The sequence below is a fragment of the Orcinus orca genome, chromosome 15 (genome assembly GCF_937001465.1).
Source record: "Orcinus orca chromosome 15, mOrcOrc1.1, whole genome shotgun sequence".
NCBI lineage: Eukaryota > Metazoa > Chordata > Mammalia > Artiodactyla > Delphinidae > Orcinus > Orcinus orca.
The window spans coordinates 64,809,731-64,835,086 of NC_064573.1; the positions used below are offsets into that span (position 1 = coordinate 64,809,731).

At 62.6% G+C, this 25,356-nt stretch overlaps 2 protein-coding genes across 5 annotated transcripts in view; one reads left to right on the forward strand and one right to left on the reverse strand.

The window, feature by feature from the left end:
• GNAZ (G protein subunit alpha z) overlaps window positions 1-16,590 on the reverse strand; it is a 42,469-nt gene extending 25,879 nt beyond the window's left edge. Inside the window, exons 1-2 of one of the 2 annotated variants that reach the window (XM_033439702.2) lie at window positions 16,436-16,574; window positions 11,091-11,210 (exon numbers count right to left, since the gene is read on the reverse strand). The gene's annotated coding sequence lies outside the window, so the exon portion shown is untranslated. Of the gene's footprint in view, window positions 1-11,090; window positions 11,211-16,435 lie in introns of both variants that reach the window. The other variant, XM_004276062.3, reaches the window with a different exon arrangement.
• RSPH14 (radial spoke head 14 homolog) overlaps window positions 1-25,034 on the forward strand; it is a 61,949-nt gene extending 36,915 nt beyond the window's left edge. Inside the window, exons 5-7 of one of the 3 annotated variants that reach the window (XM_049697946.1) lie at window positions 22,695-22,920; window positions 23,512-23,681; window positions 24,739-25,034. In XM_049697946.1, the coding sequence (XP_049553903.1) occupies window positions 22,695-22,920; window positions 23,512-23,681; window positions 24,739-24,977 (635 nt within the window). In that variant the 3' untranslated portion in view covers window positions 24,978-25,034. The remainder of the gene's footprint in view (window positions 1-22,694; window positions 22,921-23,511; window positions 23,682-24,738) is intronic. The other 2 variants (XM_049697947.1, XM_004276063.2) reach the window with 2 other exon arrangements.
• The last annotated feature ends 322 nt before the right edge of the window (window positions 25,035-25,356 follow it).

Consider the following 25,356-nt stretch of genomic DNA (forward strand, 5'->3'; position numbering starts at 1 on the left):
CATGGGGTCCAGCGGGCTTGTCCCCTGCCTCCGTGCAGGGCTGCACCTGAACAGACTGCACCGTCGGCCGCGTCCTCACAAGCGCCGCACACGACCCCCCGTACCCAACCCCATGCAGCCTGGGGAGCCCACCCTCCACCTGGCTCTGGCATGGGACCCCTGCCTGCTCCTCACGGGCCAGCTCAGGCCCTCGTGGCCACCAGCGGGCACCCCACCTCTCCCTACCACGCCCGTCCCTTCTCTGGTCTCTCCCACCCACTGAGGCCCTTACCAAACACCACATACAAAAATTAACTTAAAATGGATCAAAGACCTAATATTGTAAGACTCTTAGGAAAAAGCGTAGGGCAAAAGCTGCCTGACACTGGGCTTGGCACTGATTTCTCGGATAAGACACCAAAGGTACAGGCAACAAAAGAAAAAACAAACTGGATTTCATGAAAATTTTAAACTTTTGTGCACCAAAAGACAGTATCAGGGCTTCCCTGGTGGCGCAGCGGTTGAGAGTCCGCCTGCCGATGCAGGGGACACGGGTTCGTGCCCCGGTCCGGGAAGATCCCACATACCGTGGAGCGGCTAGGCCCGTGAGCCGTGGCCGCTGAGCCTGCGCGTCCGGAGCCTGTGCTCCGCAACGGGAGAGGCCACAACAGTGAGAGGCCCGCGTACCGCAAAAAAAAAAAAAAAAAAAAAAAAGACAGTATCAGCAGGTAAAGAGGCAATCCGCGGAATGGAAGAAGACATCTGCAAATTGTATACCTAATAAGTGATTAATATCTAGAATATAGAGACAACTCCTAAAATTCAACAAAACACCCAACCTGATTCAAAACTGGGCGAAGGACTTGAATGGACATGCACAATGAAGATACATGAATGGCCAATAAGAACATGAAAAGATGTTCATCACTAATTACTAGAGAAATGCAAACCAAAACCACACTAAGATACCACCTCACATCTATAAGGATGGCTACTATTGAAAAAATCCCAGAAAACAGTGAATACTGACGAGACATGAAGAAATTGGAACCCTCGCACACTGTTGGTGGGAAGGTAAAATGCTGCAGCTACTATAGAAAACAGTATGGAGGTTTCTCACAAAAATAAAAACAGAACCACATGATCCAGTAATTCCACCTCTGGGTACCTACCCAAAAGAATTGAAAGCAGGGTCTCAAAGAAATTTTTGTACACCCATGTTCATAACAGCATTATCCACAACAGCTAAGAAGCAGAAGCAAATCGTGTCCACTGACAGACAAATGGACAAACAAAATGTGATAAAAATATATAAGGGAATGTTATTCAGCCTTAAAAAGTAAGGAAATTCTGACACCTGCCACAACATGGATGAGCTTGGGGACATTATGCTCAGTGAAACAGGCCCGGCACAAAAGGACAAATACCGTAGGATTCTAATTACGTAAGGTCCTTAGAACAGTCAGGTTCGTAGGGACAGAAAGTAGATGGTGCCAGGGGCTGGGGAGCTGTTGCTTAATAGGGTCAGAGTCTCAGTTTGGGAAGATGAAAAGGTTCTGGAGGTGATGGTGGTCACGGTTGCACAACGACGTGAATGTACTTAACGCCACTAAACTGTACCATTTAAAAGTGGTTAAAATGGTAAATTTTGTTATTTGTATTTTAACACACCCATGAGAAAAGTGGGGCTGGCCACGTGGTCCTTGACCAGTGCAGCCACAGGGCAACGGAGGAGTATATGGGAATCGTGGCTGGGGGCAACTGTGCGTGTCGGGCCAAGTCTGGGAGCGAACTGCCACCTATGGGGTGGTGGAGCCTGGGGCTGTGAGCGGACACAGGGAGGGGGGTCTGTGAGCAGGGGGACCTTGGGACAGCCCCACCCCCTCGGAGGCTCCTGCCAGTTCGATCTCTTTGGGTCTGACTGGGCTTTCCTGGACCCCTGAGGACGTCCCCAGTCAGCCCTGAGGCACAGGGCCAAGGGCAGGACAACCACATCATTCCCTGGCCAGTAACTGTTCATGAGTCCCCAGGTCCCGACACCCAGGATGCCCCACCACAGCGCTGTTGGGTCTGGCTGGAAATCACTGAGGAGTGGGGGAGGGAGGGGCACTCGGTGGCGGGCGGGCAGGGGTGCCATGGCGTGACCGGGGAACCGAAGGAAGGCAGGGTGGCTGGACCGAGACAGACGAGAGAGGCACAGGGAGAGAGGAGGGGGCGGGCCGGCCGGGAGGAGCCCCCAGCGCGGGTGCACATCCGTGTTGTGGTCGCATGCCTGTAGATCCGTGCCTGTGTCCGTGTGCAGGACGGCACACGTGTGCACACACTGGTGTACGTAGTGCCTGCGTGCAGGTCCACGTACGTGTGTGTAGGGAGGTGCACATGCACATCTGTGCCGCTGCACATGGCATGTGGGGAACAGGCATGCACGTGGAGGAGTCAGGGCTCTGTCAGTTACTTACTGGGCCAGCTGGCGGTGATGGAGGGGGGCCACTGCTGAAGACCCTTGACGGAGAAGGGTGGGCATCAGACCAAATGTAGCAAGTGAGCAGTGGTGAGGGAGGGGCCCAGTTCCAGAGAGTGGGGTGGGGGTGGGGGTGGGGGAGGGGGGCGATGCAGGCTGCACAGGTTGTGGGGCCGGCGTCTGGGAAGGAGGTGGTGAGGAAAGTGGGACTGCGGGTGCAAAGGCCCTGAGATGGGGACGTGCCTGGCATCAGAGGGACAGCAGGGATGCTGGGGGCTGGCGCCGAGAGTGAGGGGCCGGCCTCTTCCCTGAGTCAGGCGTGAACAGCAACCCTGGACCGGGAAGGCTCTGCACGCAGCAGTCCAGGGGACGGGGCTGTGCTTGGGTTCAGGGCGCCCCAGGGTCTGGCCCCAGGGCGGGAGGGGGGCTGTTCTTCGAGAGGGGACGCTGGGGAGAAGCGGCAGGTGCACCCCTGGCAGGCTCGGTGTACACATGTGGACCCACGGGGGCCCCCCAGCAGCTGTGGGGAGAAACTGGGTCCTTTGAGGGTCTTGACAAGCTCCATCACAGCCCCTCATAGGCTTCCCAGACTCACTGACCTGCCTACCTGTGGACCCCAAGGCTGCAAGGGCAGGACCCCAAACCCAGAGCCCACTCAGCAGCCCTGTGGCTGAAACCTGCTCTCCTTCCTGTGGTCTCAGGCAGATACTTCCCTTCAAAACCTCCCTGCCCTGCCCCCGACCCCCAACCCCGGACCCTGGCTCACCGCCTGGCAGGCCCACTTGCCCTCCTGTTACACTGCCCTTCCCCAGACACAGCCCTCTCAAGTCTCATGTCACGGAATCTGGTGACGGCCTGGAGCCAGGGGTGGGGACACGCTGCTGCCACCTCTCTGGGGCCTTTGCATATCTGGCGCCCTGTACCCTGGACGCCCCCCCATGGCCTGGCCCAGAGCTCCAACCACGTGACACCCGGGTCCCCTGTCACCCTCTTCGCAGCTGTGTCAGGAGCTGGGGCGGAGCAAGGCTGTGGAACGCCAGCCCCTGACCTGGCTCCCAGCAGCTCCTCCTGCCCCCACCCCCGACGCAGGAAGGGAGCCCAGGGTCAAGGTCACCTAAGGTGTTGCACCCAAGCCAGGCTAAGCCAGAGGGTCTCCAAGGACAGATTGCTTATCGGCTTACTGGCCTGAGAAGGCCTGGACCCGGCGGGTGGGGCACCCTCCTCACAGGTCCTCGCTTCCTCTGAGAGAGACGGGCCCAGCCCCTCCCTCTCCAGACCCCCTCTCTGCCCCAAGGAAAGCCTGCTCCACGCTGAGCCCTGGGCCACTAGATCAGGGTGTGCTTGAGAGGGGGCGTTTGAGGCCCAAGCAGAGGTCACTCAGGTGGCCAGCCGTGCGGGGCACGGGGGGAGGACCCCAGGGCAGAGGGCAGTCCAGGTCACAGGGCCAGCAAGGCTGAGTGAGACCACCCACCTGGCACCCCGGCCAGCGAGTCCCCAGCGCCAGAGCGGGGACCAGGGCTGTCTGAGGTCCTGGGTCTTTTCACCCCCAGAGCCTGCCCCTTGCCCCTGCGGAGCTAGGTGGGGCTATGACTCAGTACCACTGTCCCCCTCCACCTGCAGCTGCTCCTGGGCCCCTGCAGCCTTCTGTAGAGGCCTGGGGGGGGGCCTGCCTGAGTCCCAACGCCCATGTCCTGTCCACACGCCTCTGTCACTGGCCTCCTGGGCCTGAACCACCCAAGTCGTTTCCATCTTCTGAAGAGTGGGTCCCTCTCCCCGCCCTCCAGAACTGCCATCCCCGCGTCAGCTCCCTCCCTGTGGCCGTTACCGCTGACCCATGTGCTCCCCGCTTAAGAAGGACCCGTTTCCCACTGCCGGTGCGCACCCGGTGAGCTGGAGCCCAGAGTTCCGCTTTGGGTGGACATTTGAGCCCGAGTGACGGGTCCCTGTGCGCCTCTCGTTGGGTCTTCTCGAGCCTGGCCTAGACCCGCCCGTGGCGCCCAACAGGCCCGTGTCCTTTGCTTGCGCGCTTCTGACCACTCCCCGCCCCTCTGCTACCCGCCTCCACCCGCCTGAACTCAAGCTGCGGCCCCACGACAGGCCTTTTACCTCTGGGCGCAACAGCCCCTGCCCGGCCAGCCCGGGCCCGCAGACCCCATGGGGCCGTTTGCATGTGCTCTCGGACTCAGGGCAGCTGAGGGCTGGGCCTCAGGGAGGGGCCTCCTCGGGAGAGCTGGGCACCGGGGGGCCAGGGAGAGGGCCTGGCTGCACCCTTGGCCACTGGGGCCCCCCCGGGGGGGCGTCCTGCACCTCTGTCCCGAGAGTACGGCTCCCTGCCTCAGCTTTGCGGGGTGTCCAGAGCTGGGCACGGCACCCCAGTTGTGGAAACTGAGGTTTGGGGAGGGGGGCGACTTCCTCGGGGCTGCCTTTGGGGGCCTGCAGGGCTCGGGCCCGTGGGTCCTCCAACACCCAGGACCCCCCAGCACCCACAGCACCACTGGTCACCTGCTCTGTTATTTACCCCGTGGTTTTCTTTAAACTGACTTGCATTTTCACTGAGGCATCTGTGCTTTAAAACTGGCCTCGTGTTCCTGCTTTGAACGGAAAGCCCAAGTCACAGCTCAGACAGTAGGAACCCAGAACAGAAGTGGGGTCGCAGCTGCCAGCCAGGGTGTTGCCAGGGAGGCTGTGGCCCCGCTCCTCCTGAACACGGGATCAAGGTGGGTGGGGGGAGGGTCCAAACTGGTATCTTCCCCTTGAAGGAAAAGGACAGAAAGAATAAAGGCTGCCTTCTGGGGGAGGGTGGTGGGGCTGTTGCTCACAGCTGTGGCCTCAGGCCACCTCCATGGTTTGGTGGCCGCCCAGCCCCTGGGATGCATAAGAGTATACCCGGGCCTGACCCCCTCCCCACTGGGACCCCTGGGTGGTGGCATCAGTGCTGCACCCCACGGCCTCACTCAGGACAGACACTGTCTCTCGTCTCAGAAAAGTGCTCCACCCCTGATCCGCTAGTTCCATCCCATCAGGGACCCCTGGCCCTCCCAGTAGGCCATCAGTCGACCCTGGGCCCTGTCTGATCATCACGGTACCCTCGGGGGACCGAGCCTGTGTGTCAGGCTCTGCTCTGCGCTCGGGGACGTGGGGTGAGTCTGGGCACCGAGGGGCTTGTGTTCTGGTGGGGGGACTGGTGAAGAGCAGTGCCGTGGAGAAGGGGAGAAGGTGTGTGTGGCGGGCGGCCAACTAGCGGGACTGGGGGAGGTCCGAGGAGGTGACGCTGGAGGAGACAGACAACAAGAAGCCACCAGTCATGCGGGGGAGAGGAGGGGGCTAGGGTGGGGACAGCTGGGGTGACACTGACCAAGGGCTCGGCTGGGCAGTGGGGGAGCCTGCCTGGCCTGGGCCCAGCTCAGGGCAGGTCCATCCCAGGAGCGTCCCTCTCACAGTTCCCTAGGGAGCGGCTCAGAGATGGCTGCCCTGGCAGGGACCCCCCACCCCCCCAGGGGCCAGAGGGCAGAAACTGTCCCCCCGGAGACCCCTGTTCTCCCAGGGAGCTGCCACTGGTGGCAGGAGGCAGGCACGGGTTGCATCACCAGCCTGGATCCAGGCATCAGGGAGGATACTGGCAAGAGGCTTCCCTGGAAAGGTCTGCAAAGCAAGCGCAGGCCACGCCTCCCTCATACCCTATAGCTCGTGGGCCTGGCAGACATCACACACGGCAGAATCCAAACGCTCTGATGGTTTCTGATACAACAACAGGTACTTTTGGACTAAAAAGCCACACCTTTCTCTCCGAGGAGATGACCCCTGCTTACCTTGATGCCAGTAACATTGGAAGGGGACAGGGACAGGCCGCCCTCCCGGATGCTGCCCTCTGGGCAAAGCCGGCCTCCCTGGTTGCGTCTCCTACCCCCACACCCACAGCGCCCTGCCCACCCCGCCACCCAGCTGAGAACGTCCCCCCGGAGGCCAGCGAGAGCCTCCCTCCTGAGCGACCCCGGCCACTGCAGCACCGGCTGGACTTATCACCCGCCCAGAGTGACCTTGAGCCCAGTGTCTGGCGCCCCTGCTGGGCAGTGGAACCGGACCTCACCCAGGACGGCCCTTCCTCAGGCGCTGGCTCCTCCTGCCCGGCCACACCCGACCCCCGTGCCCCCTCCCCAGGGCCCCAGCTCCACCTCCCTCTGAGCAGGTGCTCGGGGAAGATACACAGAACAGACACTGCTGACTTGGGGACCCCTGACAGCCACCCCCCAGCCCACTGGACCAGGCCCCGGGTGAGCTTATCCACACACCCCAGCCTGCCTGCCAGGCCCACAGCGGGTCTCCCCTTGAAAGCAGCCCCCTTCCTTCGCCTCCTCCTTGCTCCCTGCTTATTTTGGAGCCAGAGTCTGAGCAGATGGGAGGAGGACAGGGGCTGGCGGGCAGCGCCGCCAGCAGCAGACAGGCTCCAACAACTGGCTCTGCCCTGGCCAGGCAGCCCCTTGGCCTCAGGACCACTACAGGGGACGGGAGAGGCCCTTCCCTTGGCCCCGCACTGGCCCGTGGCTCTGGACGCCCCAGCCATGTGTGCAGCCTTCCGGCCCACAGCCGCCATGGCCGACCAGACGAGCTGTGATAGCATCGCCTGAGGAACACTGACTCAGGAGGAAACCAGGCCAGAGATTTCTCCAGGCCGGGGGTAAATAAATAAACAACACCGGAAGGTTCCACACTCAAGGGGAAGGAGGTGCACTCACCAAGAGCCTGGCTCTAGGTTTCCGCAGCAAGGGAACTGCTGACCATCACTCAGGCCCCTGGGCTGGGTGGGGACTGATTTTCCTGTGCCCTGCCTCTGTGCGTGGCCCCCCATGATCCCAGCCCCCGCCCTGGTCACCCCCAGGTGGGACCCTCTCTGGCGAGGGCTCTATAGGCCTCCTTCCCTCACAGCTCCTTTCCTGTTTTTTCTCACCTGGAAGGTGAGCACTGCCTCCGTCCAGCCCCTTTTCCTTCCAAGCCCTTCTCACCGCCTCCTACCCCAGCCTCCTAATCACACGCAGACCTGCAGGCTGCGGGATCTCAGTCTCCAGGCCAGCGTGGCTCAAAAAAGTCAGATGCCTAGCCCAGTCCCAGGTCCGAGGAAGGGCCCAGAGCATGCACACCGTCCAGCCCCGTGGGTCCTCTCGAGGCCGGTGGCTGGCCCCGGTCCTCCCCTCTGAGACAGGCCACCCCCGGGAGTGTCCAAGCCCACAGTGGCCTTGACCCTGTCTGGATGCGGTTCTCGAGAAGCAGAGGCTGAGACAGGGATTCTCAGGCACGTGACTGGTCGAGGAAGAGAGCTGAGGGGGTCGGGTCGCAGGACGGGCCCCGTCGGGAACCGGGCAAAGGTGTGGATTCTGCCACTGCTTCGCCTCGCCTCGGCCTGACTGACAGGGAGTTCTGGAGCGTGAAGGAAATCAGTGCTGCCCCACTCGGAGGGAAGGGCAGTTCTTGTAAGCAGGCAGTGGGAAGGGGAGCTGGGGGCACTGGCCAGCGTGTGCCCAGCACACCTCCCTCTGTTCCCCCACCCCTTCCTAACAGGGCCAAGGCCTCAGCTCAGGGCTGGGCCTGACCTCAGGGGGCCTCTGCCCGGAGCCCGACCCTCAGCCCCTCCTCTGGACTGCCCCAGCGACCCATCCCACCCCCCACTCTGTTCCTCCCGACGGGGCGGACGGGGGATCTCTGTAAAAACACAAGGCAGTCTCTCCTATGCTCAAAACCTTCCTGCAGCAGGCCAGACATCTATCTCAGTTCGGAGCTGGAGTCCAAGTCCTTCTGTGGCCCCGAGGCTCTGCGACCAGCCCTGACCTCGTGACCTGCCCTCATGCTCCCTCCACTCCCCACTCCTGACCCCCAGTCTTCCTGCTGTGCTGTCCCGACAGCTCAGGGCCTCTGCACTGGCTCTTCCCTCCACTGGGAACATCCTCTGTCCAGAGAGCCACTGCATCCACTCCAGCGGCTCGAGGGTCCCCTCCTCAGAGACCCCACCGCCCATCCTATTTATGACGCCCCAAACACACACAGCATTGTTGCTTTCTAACCTGCTGTGTGACTCGTTTATCACGTTTCCCACCCCATCATGCTTACAGACGCTGGCTCCATGGGGCAGGGGCTCTGGTCTGTTTGTCACTAATGCGTCCCACGGCCCAGAAGTAACCGGCAGGAAGCAGGTGCTGATAAATCCGCCCCAGCCCTTTGTACTGAGTGAGGGAGGGGCCAACTCAGGGCAGGGAGGGGCCCGCGGGGACTTCTGGGAAGTCTTCTAGCAAGGCCTTTTGGCCTTCCCCCGATAGACACGGACACGGTGGTGCGTGGCCCGGACCGACCCTGACTCTGCCCTGCTTCTGAGCCCCCCACCCAGGGTGTCCCCCCATCTGGTGAGCCTATGAGCGCTGCGTTTCTGCGGCTGCCACTGAAACCACGCCCCCATCCGTACCCTGAGGCCCCCTCACAGGCCCTGCCCCCCATCCCTGGCCTCCTGGCCCAGCCCCAGCCGTCCTGAGCCAGTGAGGGGTACGCGTCCCAAAGTCCCGGTCCCTCCAGAGCTGGGGATGCAGCTCACCCTTCTGCCCGGTCCCCAGCAGCCACACCCTCCACCACTCGGCACCGGCCCTCCATCCCTCCATCTCCTGCTCCAGGAGAGCCCAGAACCACCAGCAACAAGACTAATGCACCTGGAGACCGAGGTCGCGTGGGGCTGAGCCCAGCCAGGGAGCTGGAGCTGGGATAGTGGGTGCATCGAGGTCGTGGAGCTTCCTGGAGGCAGAGGGTGGTGCTGGGGGTTCAGGGCGGCCCCGTCTGTGCCTCCCTCTTCCCCGCCGCAGGGTAGGGGCAGGGGCAGGGCCAGGGATGTGCATGCGTGCGTGGTGTTAACACACAGGAAATCGATGCCTGGCACTGGCCCACTGTTTAAGGGAAATGAACAGATTTTGGCCGAGGACAAAGAGAGTTTGATTAATCAGAAATTGGATAATGGAGGCAACACTCTATTTTTCTTCCCAGCATTTTATCGAGAAATATGTTTGCACAGCATAACAGAGGTAACAGAGCGGGTGAGGGGGGCGACCACGCTGGAGGAAAGCCCAACTCAGGGACAGAGCCACTGCACCCAGAAGCACTGAAGAGGGCCAGATAGTAGGCTGGCTGGCGGTGGTGGTCTCTCTGTGGGGCCACAGGAAGCAAGAGGGGACAGGTGGGCAGGCCAGAGGCCACACACAGTGGGACAGCTGGGGTCACAGAGGATGTACCATGCAGGGGCAGGGAGGAGGCGCGAGGGCCAGGCCCTCGGTCAGCACAGAGGTAGACGACCTGAGAAAGGTCCTCAGGTGGGGCCTGCTCCTTCCCTGGTCTGGCCCCTTCCACACCACCCTGCCCTGCCCCGCCCACAGCCTCGCTGGCACAGTGGCGGGGCAGGGATGGGGCGGGGCCGGGGTGGGGGGCGTGCGCAACACTAGCTGGGGTCACGGGGGCCTGCTGGAGCCAGGGTGAGAGCTGCAGGTGGCAAATCCTTGACAGGGTCTTCAGGGGCCCCTCCTGGCAGCCTGGAGCCTTTTCTCATCTTCATCCCTGGTGAAGCCTGATGACCCATCCTTGGGAGCCTGGGACTCACACCACGGCCCTGCCCGTCACCCACCCCCTCCTCCTGCACTGTCCCCACTCCTACAACACCTGGAGCTGGAACCACACCGGTCAGCACGACCAGGGGTTACCTGGTCTCCCGGCTCCAGGCAGGCTTCTTGGGGCTCTACGCCAAGCAGAGCTGAGCACGAGGCTCAGTCACCTGCTCATTCACTCGATAGGGTACGGAGAGGCTGCCACAGGCAGGAGGATGAGTTGCAGCTGCTGGGCAGGAGGGAGGGCGCGGCGGGTGGGCTCGAGCAGCCCCTGGCAAGAACGGCTAAATCCCGCGTCCTGTACCACCGCAGACACCACTGATCAACCACGACCACTTTCCTCTGAGCCACCACACAGCCTCAGAATCCTTCTCAACACTGCTTTGGGCAGCCCCTCAGGGCTGGAGTAAGAAATGAAGACTACCTGCACCCTCGACCCAGCCTAATCTGAAGGTGAGGATACAGAGGCCCAGAGTGAAGAGGATTCACCGTGTCTACACTGTAGGCGGAGCTGGGACTAGGCCCAGGTCTCCCAGCTTCCCATTCAGTGTTCTTTGCCCTTCACCAAGCTCCCTGCTGAGCTCATCCTGGAGCACAAGGGCTGTCTGGAAAGCCCACTTGGTCATCATGTGGTCACTGTGGGCGCCATGGTCCTTTCCCACCACCAGGATCTCCCCTCGCCTTCCGAGGACACTTTCCCATGGACGCGACTCTAAATGTCATGACCGCAAATCTCCCAGACTGACTAGGCCTCACCGAGTCACACGGCGTCACTGAGGGACCACTGTCAGCCGGAGGCGTCTGACCCCCGGTGGGGGACCCGGGCAGCGTGAGAAGCTGGGCAGCCTGCCTGCCTCTGGCTCGTGAGTGAACCGGTCGGGCCCGACGGGCACCCGGCCAGTGGTTGTCCACCTGCGCGTGGTTTGTGTTTGTCCACCGGCAGGCACACCTCGCGGGGGCAGAGAACTGGGCTGGAGCCACAGTTCTCCAACGTGAAGGCTGCAGCCACCAGAAGGCCTGCTCACCTGCCACGTTCGTGGCCCCCTTTGACAGCCGTTTCCTGGCTCCCTGCTGAGTGCTAGGCCAGGCTCTGGGGGCCAGATTCTCAGTGATGAACAGCAGACGACGGTCTTGACCTCGCAGAGCTTATGTTCAGGTCCAGGAGAGAGACGGAGAATAAGCACAGACAAAGAAAACAGGCAGCGGTTACACTGGGGTACGTGTAGGAAGGGGCACAGGATCTGTGCGGGTGTGGACACAGGTGCTGTTCTGGACAGAGGCCCCCAACGGGAAAACAGAATTAGGAGGCCTGAGAGCCTCCTCCTGGACACCCCAAGTTGTGTGTGGACCCTGCCTGAGAGCCGCTGGTGAGAAGAAAGAGCAGCTGTGATGATCCAGTCCTCCCAGTGGAAAGGACCAGGCCACGGCCAGAACCTTAGCACTGGCCCCAGCGCCACACCGGCCTCCAGCACAGCAGCCCCACCAGTCAGCCCTCCTGGACCCCTGGGGACCCCGGGGTGGACGGAGGCAGGCTGCCTGCAGGAAGTGGGGGCCGCTCGGGCTGCTGAGAAGCCCTCAGGGTCCCTGGACACCCACCCGGGGCCCGGGCGGCCGGTGCCCACGCAGGAGCCACCCCACCTCCCCGGGTCTGAGCCTCCTCCACCGAGAGGAGAAAACCGAAGTAAAAATAGGCCCCTTCTTGGCGGAACTGGCTGTGAGAGGAGAAAGTGAGCGTCGCTGCCCTCCCCAAGCGCCTGCCCGGGGGCTCTGGGGGACACGACACATGCGGCCGCTCCCCTCCACCCAACGCCACGACCTGACTGCCACCACTCCCAGGGCAGGGGGCTCGGCGAGGCAGGGGCTCCTTCTGCAGCTGGGCTCTGACTGCTGCCGCATGGCCAGTAGAGGCGGGGGCGGGGGGAGCCTGGGGAGGGTGCGTGCTGGTCAGTAGCTGCTGGAGGGTGCGCTGGTCTCCAGAGTCTGCAACCACTTCCCCCTACCCCACCCCCAGCACGGCACCGCGGATTTTAACAGCCTCACTCCTTAGCACTTTCTGATGGATTCTCCGGGGACATCTCTAAAAGAGAGTTATACCTTAATTTAGAAGCAAATAACTCAAAACTCTGTGATGTAGCAGGTTCCTTCGGAAAAGAGACGAACTCAAGGAAGCCATTGTGTGTGAGGCCACCCGCCACATGCACCCGCTCCTGCCAACAGGCTGCCCAGTCCTCTACCAGCTGGCTGTGTCTCCTGCCCGAGGGATGGAGGCCAGGGGTCCACGGACAGAGGGGGAGAAGCGCCGCTCACAGAGGCCAGGGTGCAGCCCCCGTGGCCCCAAGTGCCTGACACAGCCCACCTGCCCATGGGAGGCAGGTGAAGGGCAAAGTGGACGCCAGCCCGGGGCACCGTCCTGGCAGCCACCACGACCACCACAACTGGCCTTCCCGGGCGTGCACATGCACGCCATGCCCAGCCTGACACTCTGCTGTCACTGTCCTGAAATGCTTAATCATTTTTAACAAGGGACCCCCAAACTGTGTAGCCAGTCCTGCCCATGTTGCTTAGCCCCCATGCACCCCAGGCCTACTGCAGGGGACCCACCCTCCCAGGAACACCCTCCTGTGCAGCCCTTGGAATCTCAGCTCAGCTCTGAGCCGTGGGGCCCGAGGCCTGGCTCTGCCCCTTCTGGCCCCACCTGTCCTCGATCCCTGAGTGACCTTGCTGGCCCCTGCCCCCCAACTCTTGGTGGGGGGACTCCAGGTCTCCAGCTCCAGCCTGATTCTCCCCTCTGACTGCCACGTATGCCCATGTCCACCTGGGTCTAACCCAACTCCCAATTCCCCACCTCTCGCGATGCGTCTGTGTCTTCCTCCTCGCCAAGGCCAACTCTGTCCTTCCAGAGCGGTCCTTTCCTCTTCTCCATCAGCAGGTCCTTGTTAAGCTAAATCCTGCATCCAACCACTTCTCAGTACCACTCCTGCTCCCACCCCAGTGGGCCAGCAGCCCCTCATCCTGAATGCTGTAGCGGCCCCCATGCCATCTGCCAGACGGGTCTTTTAAAAGCATAATCCTACCTGACCTGCTCCACAACCCCGCCCCCCCCATCCCGGGCTCCAGCCACCTGACCTTGGGGGGCAGGGTGACCTCCAGCTGCAGAGGTGCATTGGCCTCAGGGCCTTTGCACCTGCCATCCTCCCTCCTGGTGCTCTTCCGTTGGTCTCACAACTCACCCATGGCCTCTCCACGGTGCCGCGCCAACGGCCCCTCCACACAGGACCCCCACCCCCTTCTGCTTTAGGCTCTTCACGGCCTTTGTCCTGCCTGGCATTCAGCTACTCGGGTGTTTGTCAGCCTTCCGGGTCTCACGGAGCGCCACAGGAGTGGGTGCTGTGTGCCCTGCCCCCTGTCGTGTCCCTGTGCCGGGCACGGCCCTAGCCCTTGCAAGTGCTGGTAAAGACCAGCCGAAGGAACGAATGGCTGAGCCGAGCGAACGGGTGAGGTTCCGTTCCCTTGGCTCCCCCGCGAGCCCAGGGATCCAGATGGTCCCTGTGAGTTAGTCCCTGTCAGTTCGCTCCTGGGAGGCGCCTGCCCTGCCAGCGTGGATGTGGGGAGGACCGTGCGGGGATGGGCAGGGCACTCTTGGCTCTGTTTGTGGTGAGGATGAGGAGGCTCATAGAGGATGGGACTGGGCGGGGGGCCGGGGGGGAAGCAGGGCCAGGCCTGACCCAGGTCTTCCGCCGCCTCCACTGGGACTCCCCGCCTCCACCGCCCCCGAGTCTGCACAGCTGTCAGGCCACCGCTCTGGGCTCCTACCTGGGCTGACTCTCAGCGTCTGCCCTGATGCTTCTGTCCACTTCCCTGTGCCCTCTGCCCTGCCAGCCCACAGGACTGCCCCTGGGGCTCAGTTAGCCCGGGTTTCCTTCCTGAGGGTGCAGTGTGCTAATCTGCCTCCTCCAGGGTTCCTGCAAGCCCAGCCATGGTCGGCAGTAGGGAGAATACCCTACAGCCGCACAGAATTTTGGGTCTTCAGAGGGCCAGCACAGGGCAGTTAGGGCTGCCGTGTCCTCACGACCAGCGGGGAAAGTGCAGCACTTGGTCATCGCATGTGCACACGAGACAGCCACGCGGCTGGGCTGAGGCCACTGGGGCCACACCCTGAGTCTGAGGCCAGCCTTCCCTGCCGTTCGCCCCTGCATCCACCGGCCTCCCTGCAGGGGCCCTGGGCAGCCTTGTCAAGTTCTCCTGCTTACCCAGAAGTTCCTGGAATTGCCCTAGAAGCTCCTGAGAGCCAGTCAGGGTGCTTCTCCTCCTGGGACTCCAGGAAACAGAAGAGCTGAGGAGCTGGGGACAGAACGGGGAATTCATTGCCCGTGTCCCAAATCTGGAGTCTTATGGCAGGCCCCCAGAAAGGGGCCGGGCGACAGCATGGAGCAAGGCAGCTCCATCGTGCTGAGCACGCACCCTCAAGAGGGCAGGCAGGGGCCCTGCTCTCCTTGCAGCAAGCTGGGCCTCGGCCAGAAGCCAGTGTGTGGCTGGGGGTGGGTCAGGGAGGGGGCACGCTACACAGATGAGTGACAAACAGCCCCTTCAGAGGGAAAAACCTCCCCGGCAGCGGGCAAGCGAGCAGATCTACAGCAGAAGGTAACACCAGCCTTCCGAGGGGGAGGGACTGTTTTATTCACCTCCCATCTCAGAAAATCAGCGTCTGGTACAACACACAAGAGCTTTAAGCCAAATGCCAGCGTCTTGTCCATCGACCCTGAAGCACGGGGAATGCTGAAGGCGCACCACTGCATCCGGGCATGGCTAGGCCCTCCCTCGCCATCAGCCGCTGCACGGAGACTCCCACGTCTCCACGGTTACTGCTCACGAACGTCCACGCCCCAAAGGGACAGAGCCACCAGCTCAACATCATCCTCCATGCTGGACAGGAAGGAGGCCAGGGGTTGGTTACCCAGGACCCTGGCCCTGCCTGGAAGGGTGGTCCTATGCTGCAAGCAGCCCTCGGGGTCTTCCCAGCTCTTCTCCAGGCCCACTCGGTTCTGGGTCATGGAGCTGCTCTTTGCACAGGTGAGGAGACTGCGGCCACCACTGAAGCAGGCGCCAGGGTCATCCATTTCCCCCAGCGGCCCCAGCCCTGGGCAGCCTCCGCCCTTTCCCGCCTGACCTCCTGTGCTCCTGCCAGACTGGACTGCCTGAGCGCCCTCTCTGTGTCTCCGTCCCCGTTCTCCCCTCTGCCCGCAATGCCCACCCCAACTGTGACCGTGTCCTTCAAGCTCCAGTTCAAATGTCACTTTGCCCACAGGCCCGTCTGACCCCGGCCCCACTTGGGGCCCCAACACCCACCTTCAGGGCTGGGTTCTCTGAGCAGAGATGCTTCTCCCCCTGGGGGCGGTGAGTCAGTCCCGGGAGGGCAGGGCCAGTTCACTCCCACCCCAGCACCAGGCCCCGGGGGGAGCAACTGCTCAGTAAACATTTGCTTAATTGAATTTGGCCAAGGAGCCTTTTCCAGACTGAGCAGAAGGCAGAGGGACTCGATCCCCAGGGCAGGGAGATCACTTGGGCAGAAAGGGGCGGTCAGGGGACAGCTGCCTCCCCAGACCAGCAGATTTCCCCCCAGGCGGGTCCCTCCATCCCCAGACACGGACTCCCCGGCCTGGGCGCCGCCTTCCCATCCTCTTCTCTGGTCACAGAGAACCCCAGTTCTCGACCTCAGCAGAATCCTGCCACCAACGCCCAGAGAGACTCAGCGCCGCCCTGAAGCCAGAGCCCCTCGGGTCCCCGGCAGGACGCTGAGCCCCGGCCCGAGGCCCTCACCCCCCCAACCCCAAGCCCCCACCGCCTTTTAAGGGAAAAAATATCGAGCCGGGAACCTATCACAATCGCAGCGGGTCGATACTCGCCTCTCGCTCTAAATGCCTCCGAGGAACCTGCTCGCTGCAAGAGCGGTGACCGAAAACGGCGAGCCGTGCGTCCCCGGGCCCAGGCCTCCGGGGCCCTCGCCTCCGTTTCAGCCCAGGCCACGCGCCGGCGCTCCCGCCGTCCCCCGGGAGACCCCGCCGGGCGCCTCTCCCGCAGGTCGCCGGCCTGGCTCCGCACCAGCAGCTGCCCTGGGCCCCTGTCAGCCCTCCTGGGCCCGGGCGCCCCTCCCAGCACCTGCCTACCCGCGGCGCCCCTGCCCATCGCGCGGGCACACCCGCCGCGCCGCCCCCACCTGGCCCGCATCCCGGCCGTCGCGCCCGGCGCCCCCCGCCCGGGCGGGCCCCGGCACAAAGGCCCGGGCGGGGTTCGGTGCGGGCGGGTGGGCTCCCGGCCGCGCCCCCCGTCCCCAGGTCCGCCGCGCGCCCCGGCCGCGGGGCCGCTCACTCACCTCCGGGCCGCGGCGCGGTGCGTGGCCGAACTGCTCCGGCGGCGCGGGCGGGGCGGCGAGCGCGGGCCGGGGCGCCCTCGTTCCGCACGACGCGGGCGGCGGCGCCCGCGCGGGGACGTGACCAGGCCGCGGGCGGCGCACACGCTCCGCCGGCCTGGCTCCCTCCGCCCGCTCTCCCGCGCCGCCCGCGCCGCCGCCCGCGGGTCCGCCCGCCCCGCGCCGCGCCGCCGGCAGGGGGCGGAGCCGCGAGCGCAGCGCGTTGCCGGGCCAACCGCGGGCGGGGAGCCGCGCGTCCGCCGGGGTCCACGCTCAGGGCGCCACAGCCCCGCCAAGAGCGCCGGCCCGCCGCCCATTGGGTGCGAGAGGCTGACGGACGCGCCCGGGGACCAATCACGATGGGAAGGGGCGGGGCCGCGGCTCCGCGCGTGCCGCGGTCCGGCAGCAGCTGCCACCGCCGCCGGCCACGGGGTCCCTGCGATCCCGCTGAGCCGAGGCCGGGCGCCCACCCCCCGGGACGCCGAGCCGGAGAGCAGTGAATGGCCCCGGCCCCGCCCGTCTTCCCGGCCCAAATTCGAACCCTGTCTGCCCTTTCTGAGCTCCGCGACCTTGGACAACGGACTGACCTCTAATGAGCCTGTTTGCAAAGTGGGGCTAGTGGCACCTGCTTCCCTGAGTTGTCGCGACAGTAGGCTAGGACGTGTGAAAGGGCTGTACAAATCCTAAAGGTTTACGCCGGTGACGTTTTGCAGCGATGGGAGGGGGCATTAGTCATCTTTGCTGCTTGTGCCTGCAGCGGGTAAGGGCTCTTCAGGGTCCCTGGCAATCCTGGCCCCGGAAGGTTGCCTTAGAAGGGAGGACAGGAGGGGGGCCCAGGAGCGGTCCCCCAGACCAGAGAGGCGGGAGGGAGCCAGCTCAGTTGAGGCTAGGGTCCCATGGGCGCCTTTGGGAAGCTCACAGAAGGCATTGGTACTCAGCAAAATGCACCAAAGGGTGCCTGCCAACTTCTGCTTTCAATTTCAGGGGGAGCCAATCTGTGGGCCTCAGAACCGGGAGCCCCTCACTCCTGTGCGTTAAAGACTCAGGCCAGAACCAAGACATTAGTGCCACTCTGTCCTTTCCATCACTGTAACCTGAAGCTCTGTGCACCCCAGAGCATCCAGGTAAATGCAGATGCTCCCCGCTAACACTTCCCTATCACCCTACACCTCCATGGTCCTATTACTAGGATCACCCCACTGGTGGGCAGAAGCACTGGAACGGACCGTTGGCAGAGGGAGATAGGGCCAGGCCTGTGGTCAGAAGGCAGGGACCACCTCTGCCAGCTGGACACTGTGGCATCTCAATGTCATCCGCTAACCTCTCTGAGAGTGTTTCCTCTGCTGTGAAATGGAGACCATTGCACTACATCCCCCAGCGAGGTTGCCCACCTGTGAAGGTGTTGCCTAAATGGTCAGAGACAGGACAGATGTTGGTGATGGGCATCTTGAGGCGGACCTAGACTAGGCCTGGCACATGCTGGCTCGGGGTGGCCCCTGAGGCCCAGTGGAAAGTGGCCGACTTCCGGGGGCTGCTTTGTGTGCGTGTCCTCCACACCGCCAGGCTGGGTTAGGCTGGGCCTCTGCCCAGAGGTCCACTCAGAGGCCAATGGCCGTGGTAGCAGGAAGGAAACAGGCACAGGCCCTGCCCTGGGGGTGAGTTATTTCACCTGGATGAGCCTCAGTTCCCTCTTCTATCAAAAGGAGACAAATATAACAATAGATGGTCCCCAGAGGGTGATTCCGACAGGAGATACATGTTGACACATGTTCAGAGATGGTGAGGGCAACTGGGGGACCAGGGGTCAGAAGTGAGCTGTTTGCAGGGGCAAACCTAGCTGCAAGCATGGGAAGACCCCGCACAGCAGTCCGGGTGTGAGATGAGGGGCTAGCCCACGGAGGGGCCCAACGGGGCTGGCTGCTGCCCCCTCCCCTGACCCTGGAAGTGAGAGCTCCCCCAGGGTCAAGCAGGGATTGTAAGCCTTCAACCAGCAAGCATTTACTGACGACCTCCTCTGCGCTTGGCACAGTCCTAGCATTTAGACAGACCCAAGCCTGCCTGCTAGAACCTCTGCACGATAGTACCCCCGTGATGGTTGTGCGAAGCCTGGAGGGGGAGACCCATCAGGGCTCTGTGGCAGGAGGAGCAGGATGGAGGTGGCCGATGACCTGGGGCGGGAGGAAGCACGTTCCACGGTGGGGAAGACGCTGTGCAATGAGTGTGAGGCCTGGATGAACCCAGAGGACCAGTGCGGCCAGAGCCGTGAGGATGCCACAAGGCCAGGCTGGGGTGAGGCAGGGAACAGTCGCTGCGGGCTGGTGGCCCTTGTGTAGGATTGGGGCGTCGGCCTAAGAACTACTGGAGAGTTTGAAGATTAGCTTTTTAAATTCGAGAAGGAGGATAGCAAGTTTTTGTTTCATGTTTATTTACGGTAGGCCCGGTCCCACAGGGTGCGTCGTTCTAAATGCAGAATCAAGTAAAAATGTCAGTTAGACAGCCCAGAGAAAATAAGAAAGCGGAGAAGTCAGTCCATGAGGCTGAGTTCAGCCTAGGCCGGGGGTTGGCCGGGCAACCTGGCGTCAGTGGATGGCCGTGTGGTGTCTGCAGCCTGAGAGGAGCTGCCCCTGGTGGAGGGGAAAGGGGGGATGGTGGGGGCCGAGGACCACGTTGTGCGGGATGCTGGAGGGAGGGGGGGGTGCTTGCTAAGCACATGGAGGAGCAGCCGGAGAGGTGGAAGCGGGGAGCTGAGGTCCCAGGGCCACGGGGGGAGTATCTCGGGAGGAAAACATGGTCAGCATGTCACGTGCTACTGAGGGGCCGAGTAAGCTGAGGACAGCAAGGGTTCCCCACGAGCAAAGGCAGGCACGAGGGTGGGTGGGGTCAGTGGGGGACACATGAGGCTAAAGCTGGGCGGGCGGGTTGAGATAAGGCACGGTGGGGCCCGGGCGCCAGGCGCGGATGTGTGCTCCCGGGGCTGAGTCCTCACTTGCCAGGAGAACGGGACCGGGAGACCACAGCTCGGCTCCGAGGAAGAAAGGGGAAGGGGGCTCTGGTGATTGAGCCCACCCAGCACCTCACCAACCAGCAGGGAGAGCTGGCCGACAAGGGGCCCTTTGAGGTGGCCCCCAGGAAGTGGCCAAACCTCAACCCCAGGGGTTCCACTCCAGGGGCATAGTGACCCTCAATCCCAGCTGAGCTTTGTGGCCCATCAACCAGCCCATCCTGGCCCAGTAGCCATGCCAGTCTGGGCCCTCCCCGAGCACACTCGAGCCTCCTACCGTTGCCCCTCTGCCCCACAAGGCCCGGCTCCCCCAGGCCTCCCTTCCTGCACATCCAGAGCCCCTAGGACCTGGAATTCCTCATCTACATGTGTCAACCCAGGCAGTAATGACCGGTCCTCGGAGACTCTCCCACTGGTCTCCCCACTGCCCGAGGGTGCCCCCTCCTGGCCGGCTCTTCTCCATGCCCCACCTGTCCTGCTCACCCCAACCCTGCCAGCCGGGTCTAGGCTGTTGGGGGCCTGGTGGGTTTCTCTGATTTGTTTCTTTTTGGGGGTCTGTGCACCACCCCACCCCAACTAGAACAAGGCTTTGCAGATCTGGGTTAATTATAAATAGCCAGGCCTGCGACTCTCCTTTTAGCTGAAAAGAAGCAAAGTGAACGAGCAGAGAGGCACACCCGGCACGCGTTTTATTTTTAATCTCCCTCTGTCTCAAAATGAACTGGGTCCCGGTGCTCAGCATTTCTAGGAGCAGAGGCCCAGGACGAATGCCTGGGAAAGAAAAACCCGGGCGGCTGAAGGCCTGGCCTCTCCCCATCTGCTATGTGACCTTGGGCACTAGAGTTGCCCCTCTGGGCTTTGGTTTCCTCAGCAATCGGGGGAACAGTGGAGGTGATCACCTCCAGCTTCCGGCCTTGACTCCCTCCCTCTGCCCTCCCCCCAGCCTGTGCCCATCCTGTCGCTCCCACAGCAGCACCTTTCCCTGGGCTTTCCCGGGAAGCCCAGACCCGGGTGCAAGTGAGGCCACCATCGAGCCCTGACTGACAATGCACAAATCCCTCACCCCCTGCCTTTGCTCAGGTGGCCCTCTGTCAGGAACATTATCCCTCCATCGGTCAGCACAGTCCTTCTTGGAAGGTCAAATTGTCACCTCTGCCCTGTGAGCTGGACAGTGGCCGTCCAGGTCGTGGCCGAGCGAGACTGTGGCCGGGGCAAGCAGGTAGCCTGGGGGCCGGTGCCTGAGCCAGAACTGGAGCCAGAGCAGGAGGCCCAGATGTACTGTCTGGTGGTGGCCCGGCCGGAGGGCAGGGCTGAAGGGGAGAGAGGCCTCAGGCCACCAGGAGAGGTGGCTTCGGGACCCCTGACAGGTGTTCCTGCAGGGCAGGGACTGTGCAGCTTTTATCTCTGTATCCTGCTCCTCAGCCCTCACCCCCAACCACAGGCTTGCCTGCAGCTGGAACTCAATGTTGGTGGCATTTGGGAGACTCTCGCTGTGCCAGGCTTGGGTGTCTGGGCACATGGTGACAGTCCCTTACACAGAGCACTTTCCCACCCCCTACTCCACTGGTACTGCACAACCCCCTTCCAGGTGGGCTTGTATTAATAATGAGGAAACCAGGTTCAGAGAGGGTAAGTAACTTGTCTAAGGTCACATAGCTGGATGCATTTAGGAGTCCAACTAGCCTTTTTTTTTTTTTTTAATCTGTGTATATTAAATCTTAAAAAGCCCAGTACTCTTGAAGCAGCAGGAAACTGCTTTTCCTGTGTTGTGAGCACCTGAGAACAAATGGACAGAGCTAGCAGCTCCACCCGACACCCCAGTGAGAAGCTGGCCAGGGACACTGGAGCCTCTGGACATGCTGCCCTGCCTCTCCACCCCCTAGCCCCAGGCACCTGCCATTTCATGTCCTCGGGGAGTGAGGGTGGAAGGCTGGGTGGTGTCTTCAAAGAGGAAATCCCTGGGGCTTCCCTGGTGGCGCAGTGGTTGAGAGTCCGCCTGCCGATGCAGGGGACGTGGGTTCGTGCCCTGGTCCGGGAGGATCCCACATGCTGCAGAGCGGCTGGGCCCGTGAGCCATGGCCTCTGAGCCTGCGCGTCCGGAGCCTGTGCTCTGCAACGGGAGAGGCCACGACAGTGAGAGGCCCGCGTACCACAAAAAAAAAAAAAAGAAAGAAAGAAATCCCTGGTGCTAATTGGCACTCAGAGACCTTTAGGCTAATGAACCTGTTTACTTGTCTCTCTAGAGTAAATTAGACAGTTGAGCTGGGAAGGCGGAAGACAGAGGCGTCCACTGGTGGCACCTCCATGGGGGCTGTGGACGGCTTCACGGTGGGCAGCCTGGGCTGCTGGGGAGGCCGGGGAGAGGGTGGGCTGTCGGACAGTAGTGACACCTAGAGCGGCAGGGAAGGGCCACCCTCCCCGGTGCCCACTCTCTTTCTGTGGCGGCCCCTCTGCTAGCAGTTCTGGGCACTTGTGAGCACCCTTGGGCTGCCGCCTGGGCCATCCTGGGGTCTCCTCTGGGCAGCCAGCCATGTACTGACTCCCCACGTGGGAGTAGAGGCTGGAAGGAGTGAGGCAGAACCGTTGACAGTGGAAGGGGGGTGGCTCGCTGCATTTTCTCCCAGCTGTGCCATGTGGAGCCCCCTCCCTGAGCGCCACCGGGCGCCTTTAGACCCCTTGGCCGGACTCTGTGGATTGCCCACTAACTGTGGTTGGGGGTACAGCTCTTTTTACATAAGATGCCGGCCTGTTCACTCTAAATCTTCTACCTCAGACTCCACTGCAAGCTTTCTTCCTGTCCCCACGGCTGGCCAGGCTGATCTGCGGCTCCAGCATCACAGAGATGTTTCAGATGGGAAGGAGGGGATTGACGGGTACCCCATCCTTCTCTCTGCTGCACCATGGTTGGCGGGGGAGGGAGGCTCCCCGTGTGCCTGGGCCCTGCAGAGGTGGCTTCTGCTTCTCAGGCCGCTGTTTCAGGCTGGTGCCCCCAGTAACAGGCGACCAAAGGCTGGACCTTGGGGGTCCTCGTGGTTCTCACCCCAGCTTGTCACCCACGGCCACATGCTGGCTGCTTGGGCCCCCTGCCTGGCAGCCCGAGGGGGGGATTTGCAATTTATCTTGTCAAATACCACCCCCTCGCCAGCCCTCCAGCTCCCAGCACAGGTGACAGGTGGGGGGTGGCCCACTGGCCCACCCTCAGCGCCTGTTCCTGTCCTGCAGGGGCCAAGGGCATTGTCAACAGCAGCCTGATCCCCTCGCTGGTGGGGAAGCTGCAGACGGAGGAGGAACGGATCCAGGAGCTCCTCCTGGACACGCTGGCCGCCTGCCTGATAGAGGACGCCACCGAGGCACTGGCCAGCCGGGTGGTGCCCTTCCTGAAGGAGAAGCTCCTGAGCGCCAACAGCAACATCCGGAGCAAAGCAGCCCAAGCACTAATCGCAGTCAGGTGAGGCCTGGGCGGGGACAAGGGACGGAGCGGGGAGCGCAGGAGTGGCGCCCCAGGCCCCTGCTTCCCCTCACCTGCTTGGCCCTGGGGGAAGAGGAGCCCGCCACTGGGGCACCTGCATGCCCAGGCCTGGGTTTAGCCCTGACAGTCCTGTGTCCCAGGAAGCCCCCACTCCCGGCAAAAACGAGAGGGCTGTCCCCCTCGCATGAGGAAGGCAAGCACAGGAGGTACCATCTGCACACTTAAGACTTCCTCCGAGGAAGGTCAGGACGTGGAGCTGCGGGCGTCTAGTCACTAGTGACCCAGTGTCACTGTGATCACAGTCTAAATCCCGGCCTGGAGCCTGAGGGTCACAGAGCCTCAGAGCTGCTTTAGCTGTGGCCACCTCCCTTCATTTCACCACCGCTGGCTCCTGGGTCTGGCCTTCTGTGGCCCCAGGCCGTGCTCCCAGGTCATCTGAGTGTCGGGGTGGGACCCACACCTCACACCAGTGCTCCTCTGCACCCTGGCGTGGCCACCAGGGATGGTCTCAACACAAGTCCTTTCCCCTGGTGTCCCCCTGGGGTGGTCCTATCCCCCTCTTCCTCCAAGTGCAGCCACCCAGCTGCCCCCTCTCTGGCCCAGCATCCCCCTGGAGGGCAAGAACCAGGTGTGGCAGCACGACATCATCCCCATCCTGGTGCACCTGCTGAAGGACAAGGAAGAGGAGGTGCAGGCCAGCGCAGCTGGGGCCCTCATGTACGTCACAGTGACCACCAAAGGTGAGGCTGCCTGCTTCCATGCTCAGTCACCTGACCTGGGCAGTAGGAAGGGCCTGGGCTGGTTTCCCCACCTGGAGGCTAGGGTCCCCGCAGGACCTCTGAAAGCTGTCTGACCTTCCCTTGCCTGTGCCAGCCCCACGCTCTGAGCTTCCTTGCTGATCCACGGAGAACTAACTACCTGGGCCTCTGATTCTCAATCAGCAGTCTGCAGATCCCCCCAGAGCTGGGACTCCTTGCCACTCCCCAGTTCGTCCTGATGGTGAAATCTGAGATGCACCAGGGGGGGAGGTTGGGGCCTTCCCAGAGTCCACAGCCCCCTTCTGACTGATCGTGCAGTCAGGGTGCCGACCCCCAGTGTGGGGCTCCCCATGAGCGTGGATCTCCTGGGCGTCCTCAGTGCAGTCAGTGTCTTACCTGGGCTTCCTGTAGGAATGCTTGGAGGGCTGGGGGGCTCTCACGGGGCCCGGACAACATGGGAATTTGGGGGAGATGTGGTCACTTCCCTGAGCTAGCACTCCAGCCGAGGAGCCCTGAGCCCCTGCCACAGGCCAGGCTCTGTGCTGGGCGATGGGGACCCAGACGTCTCAGCCTCTGCTATCTGAGGTTGGCAGGGGCGGCAGAGTGAAGAGTAACCTGGGGGAGATGGTGGGCACAGTACGGGGGCAGAGCATCCTCTGAGAGGGGAGCTAGCAGGGCAAAAGGGGCTGGACGGTCTGGCAGCAAAGAGCAGAGTGCTCGGTGTAGGAGGGTTGGGGGCAGGGGGCAGGGGGCGGCAGCGTGGCATTTCAGCGGGTGAGGGGGTGGGCAGCAAGTAAGGATTAAGGAGGGGCGTCTCCCCTTCTCATTCGATTGGATTTTAATTTTCAAAAGACCCCTCATGCTGCCTTGAGAGGACTGGGTTGCGGGACAGGTACCTGGTGGTTGGGGAGAAGCCGGCTGGGGAGCTTGCAGGGCCCAGGCTGGGGGCAGGGAGGGTGTGGAGCCTGCGTTGGGAGGGCTGGGGGGCGAGGGAGGTGGGCAGGGAACCCCAGGAACGCCTGGCGTTGGTGCCCTGTAGGGAAGTACGCGGCCCTGGACACGGAGGCCATCGGTCCGCTGCTGGAGCTACTGCACTCATCCTTGAGCAAGGCGCGCCTCAATGCCATCAAGGTCCTCACCATGCTGGCCGAGGCCCCCGAGGGCCGCAAGATCCTGCAGTCCCACGTGCCCACCTTCCGGGCCCTCAAGGAGGACACCAGCGCGGCTGTGCAGCGGGCAGCCCAGATCGCCGTCAAAGTCATTGAGTGGAAACCCTGAGCCTCTTACCGGCCCCACCTGCTGACTCCATGCCTGAATAAATGCGCTGAATCTCTTCATCTTGGTCTGAATGGCACCTGATGTTTCTGGGGCAGGTCACGGCTCTCCTCTCTCCTGCCAAAGGGGAAATGCCTGGCCCAGAAGGACAGGGTCACAGGCTGAACCCAGGGTCCAGGGCCGGGTGCGAGGCATCCCTGCTGTCTGCTGTGGTCGAGTCCCCTGGGAAAGCACAGAGCAGGGCCAAGCGTCTAGGGACAAGGTGGGGGCAGGGAGCTGGGTGGGGGAAGGAACAGCTGGTCCAGGCAGCACTGCCTGAGCCGGACACTCAGTGAATAGGCCCATGGGGTGTGGCTGGGTGTGGCCCTGCTCACCAGGTCTG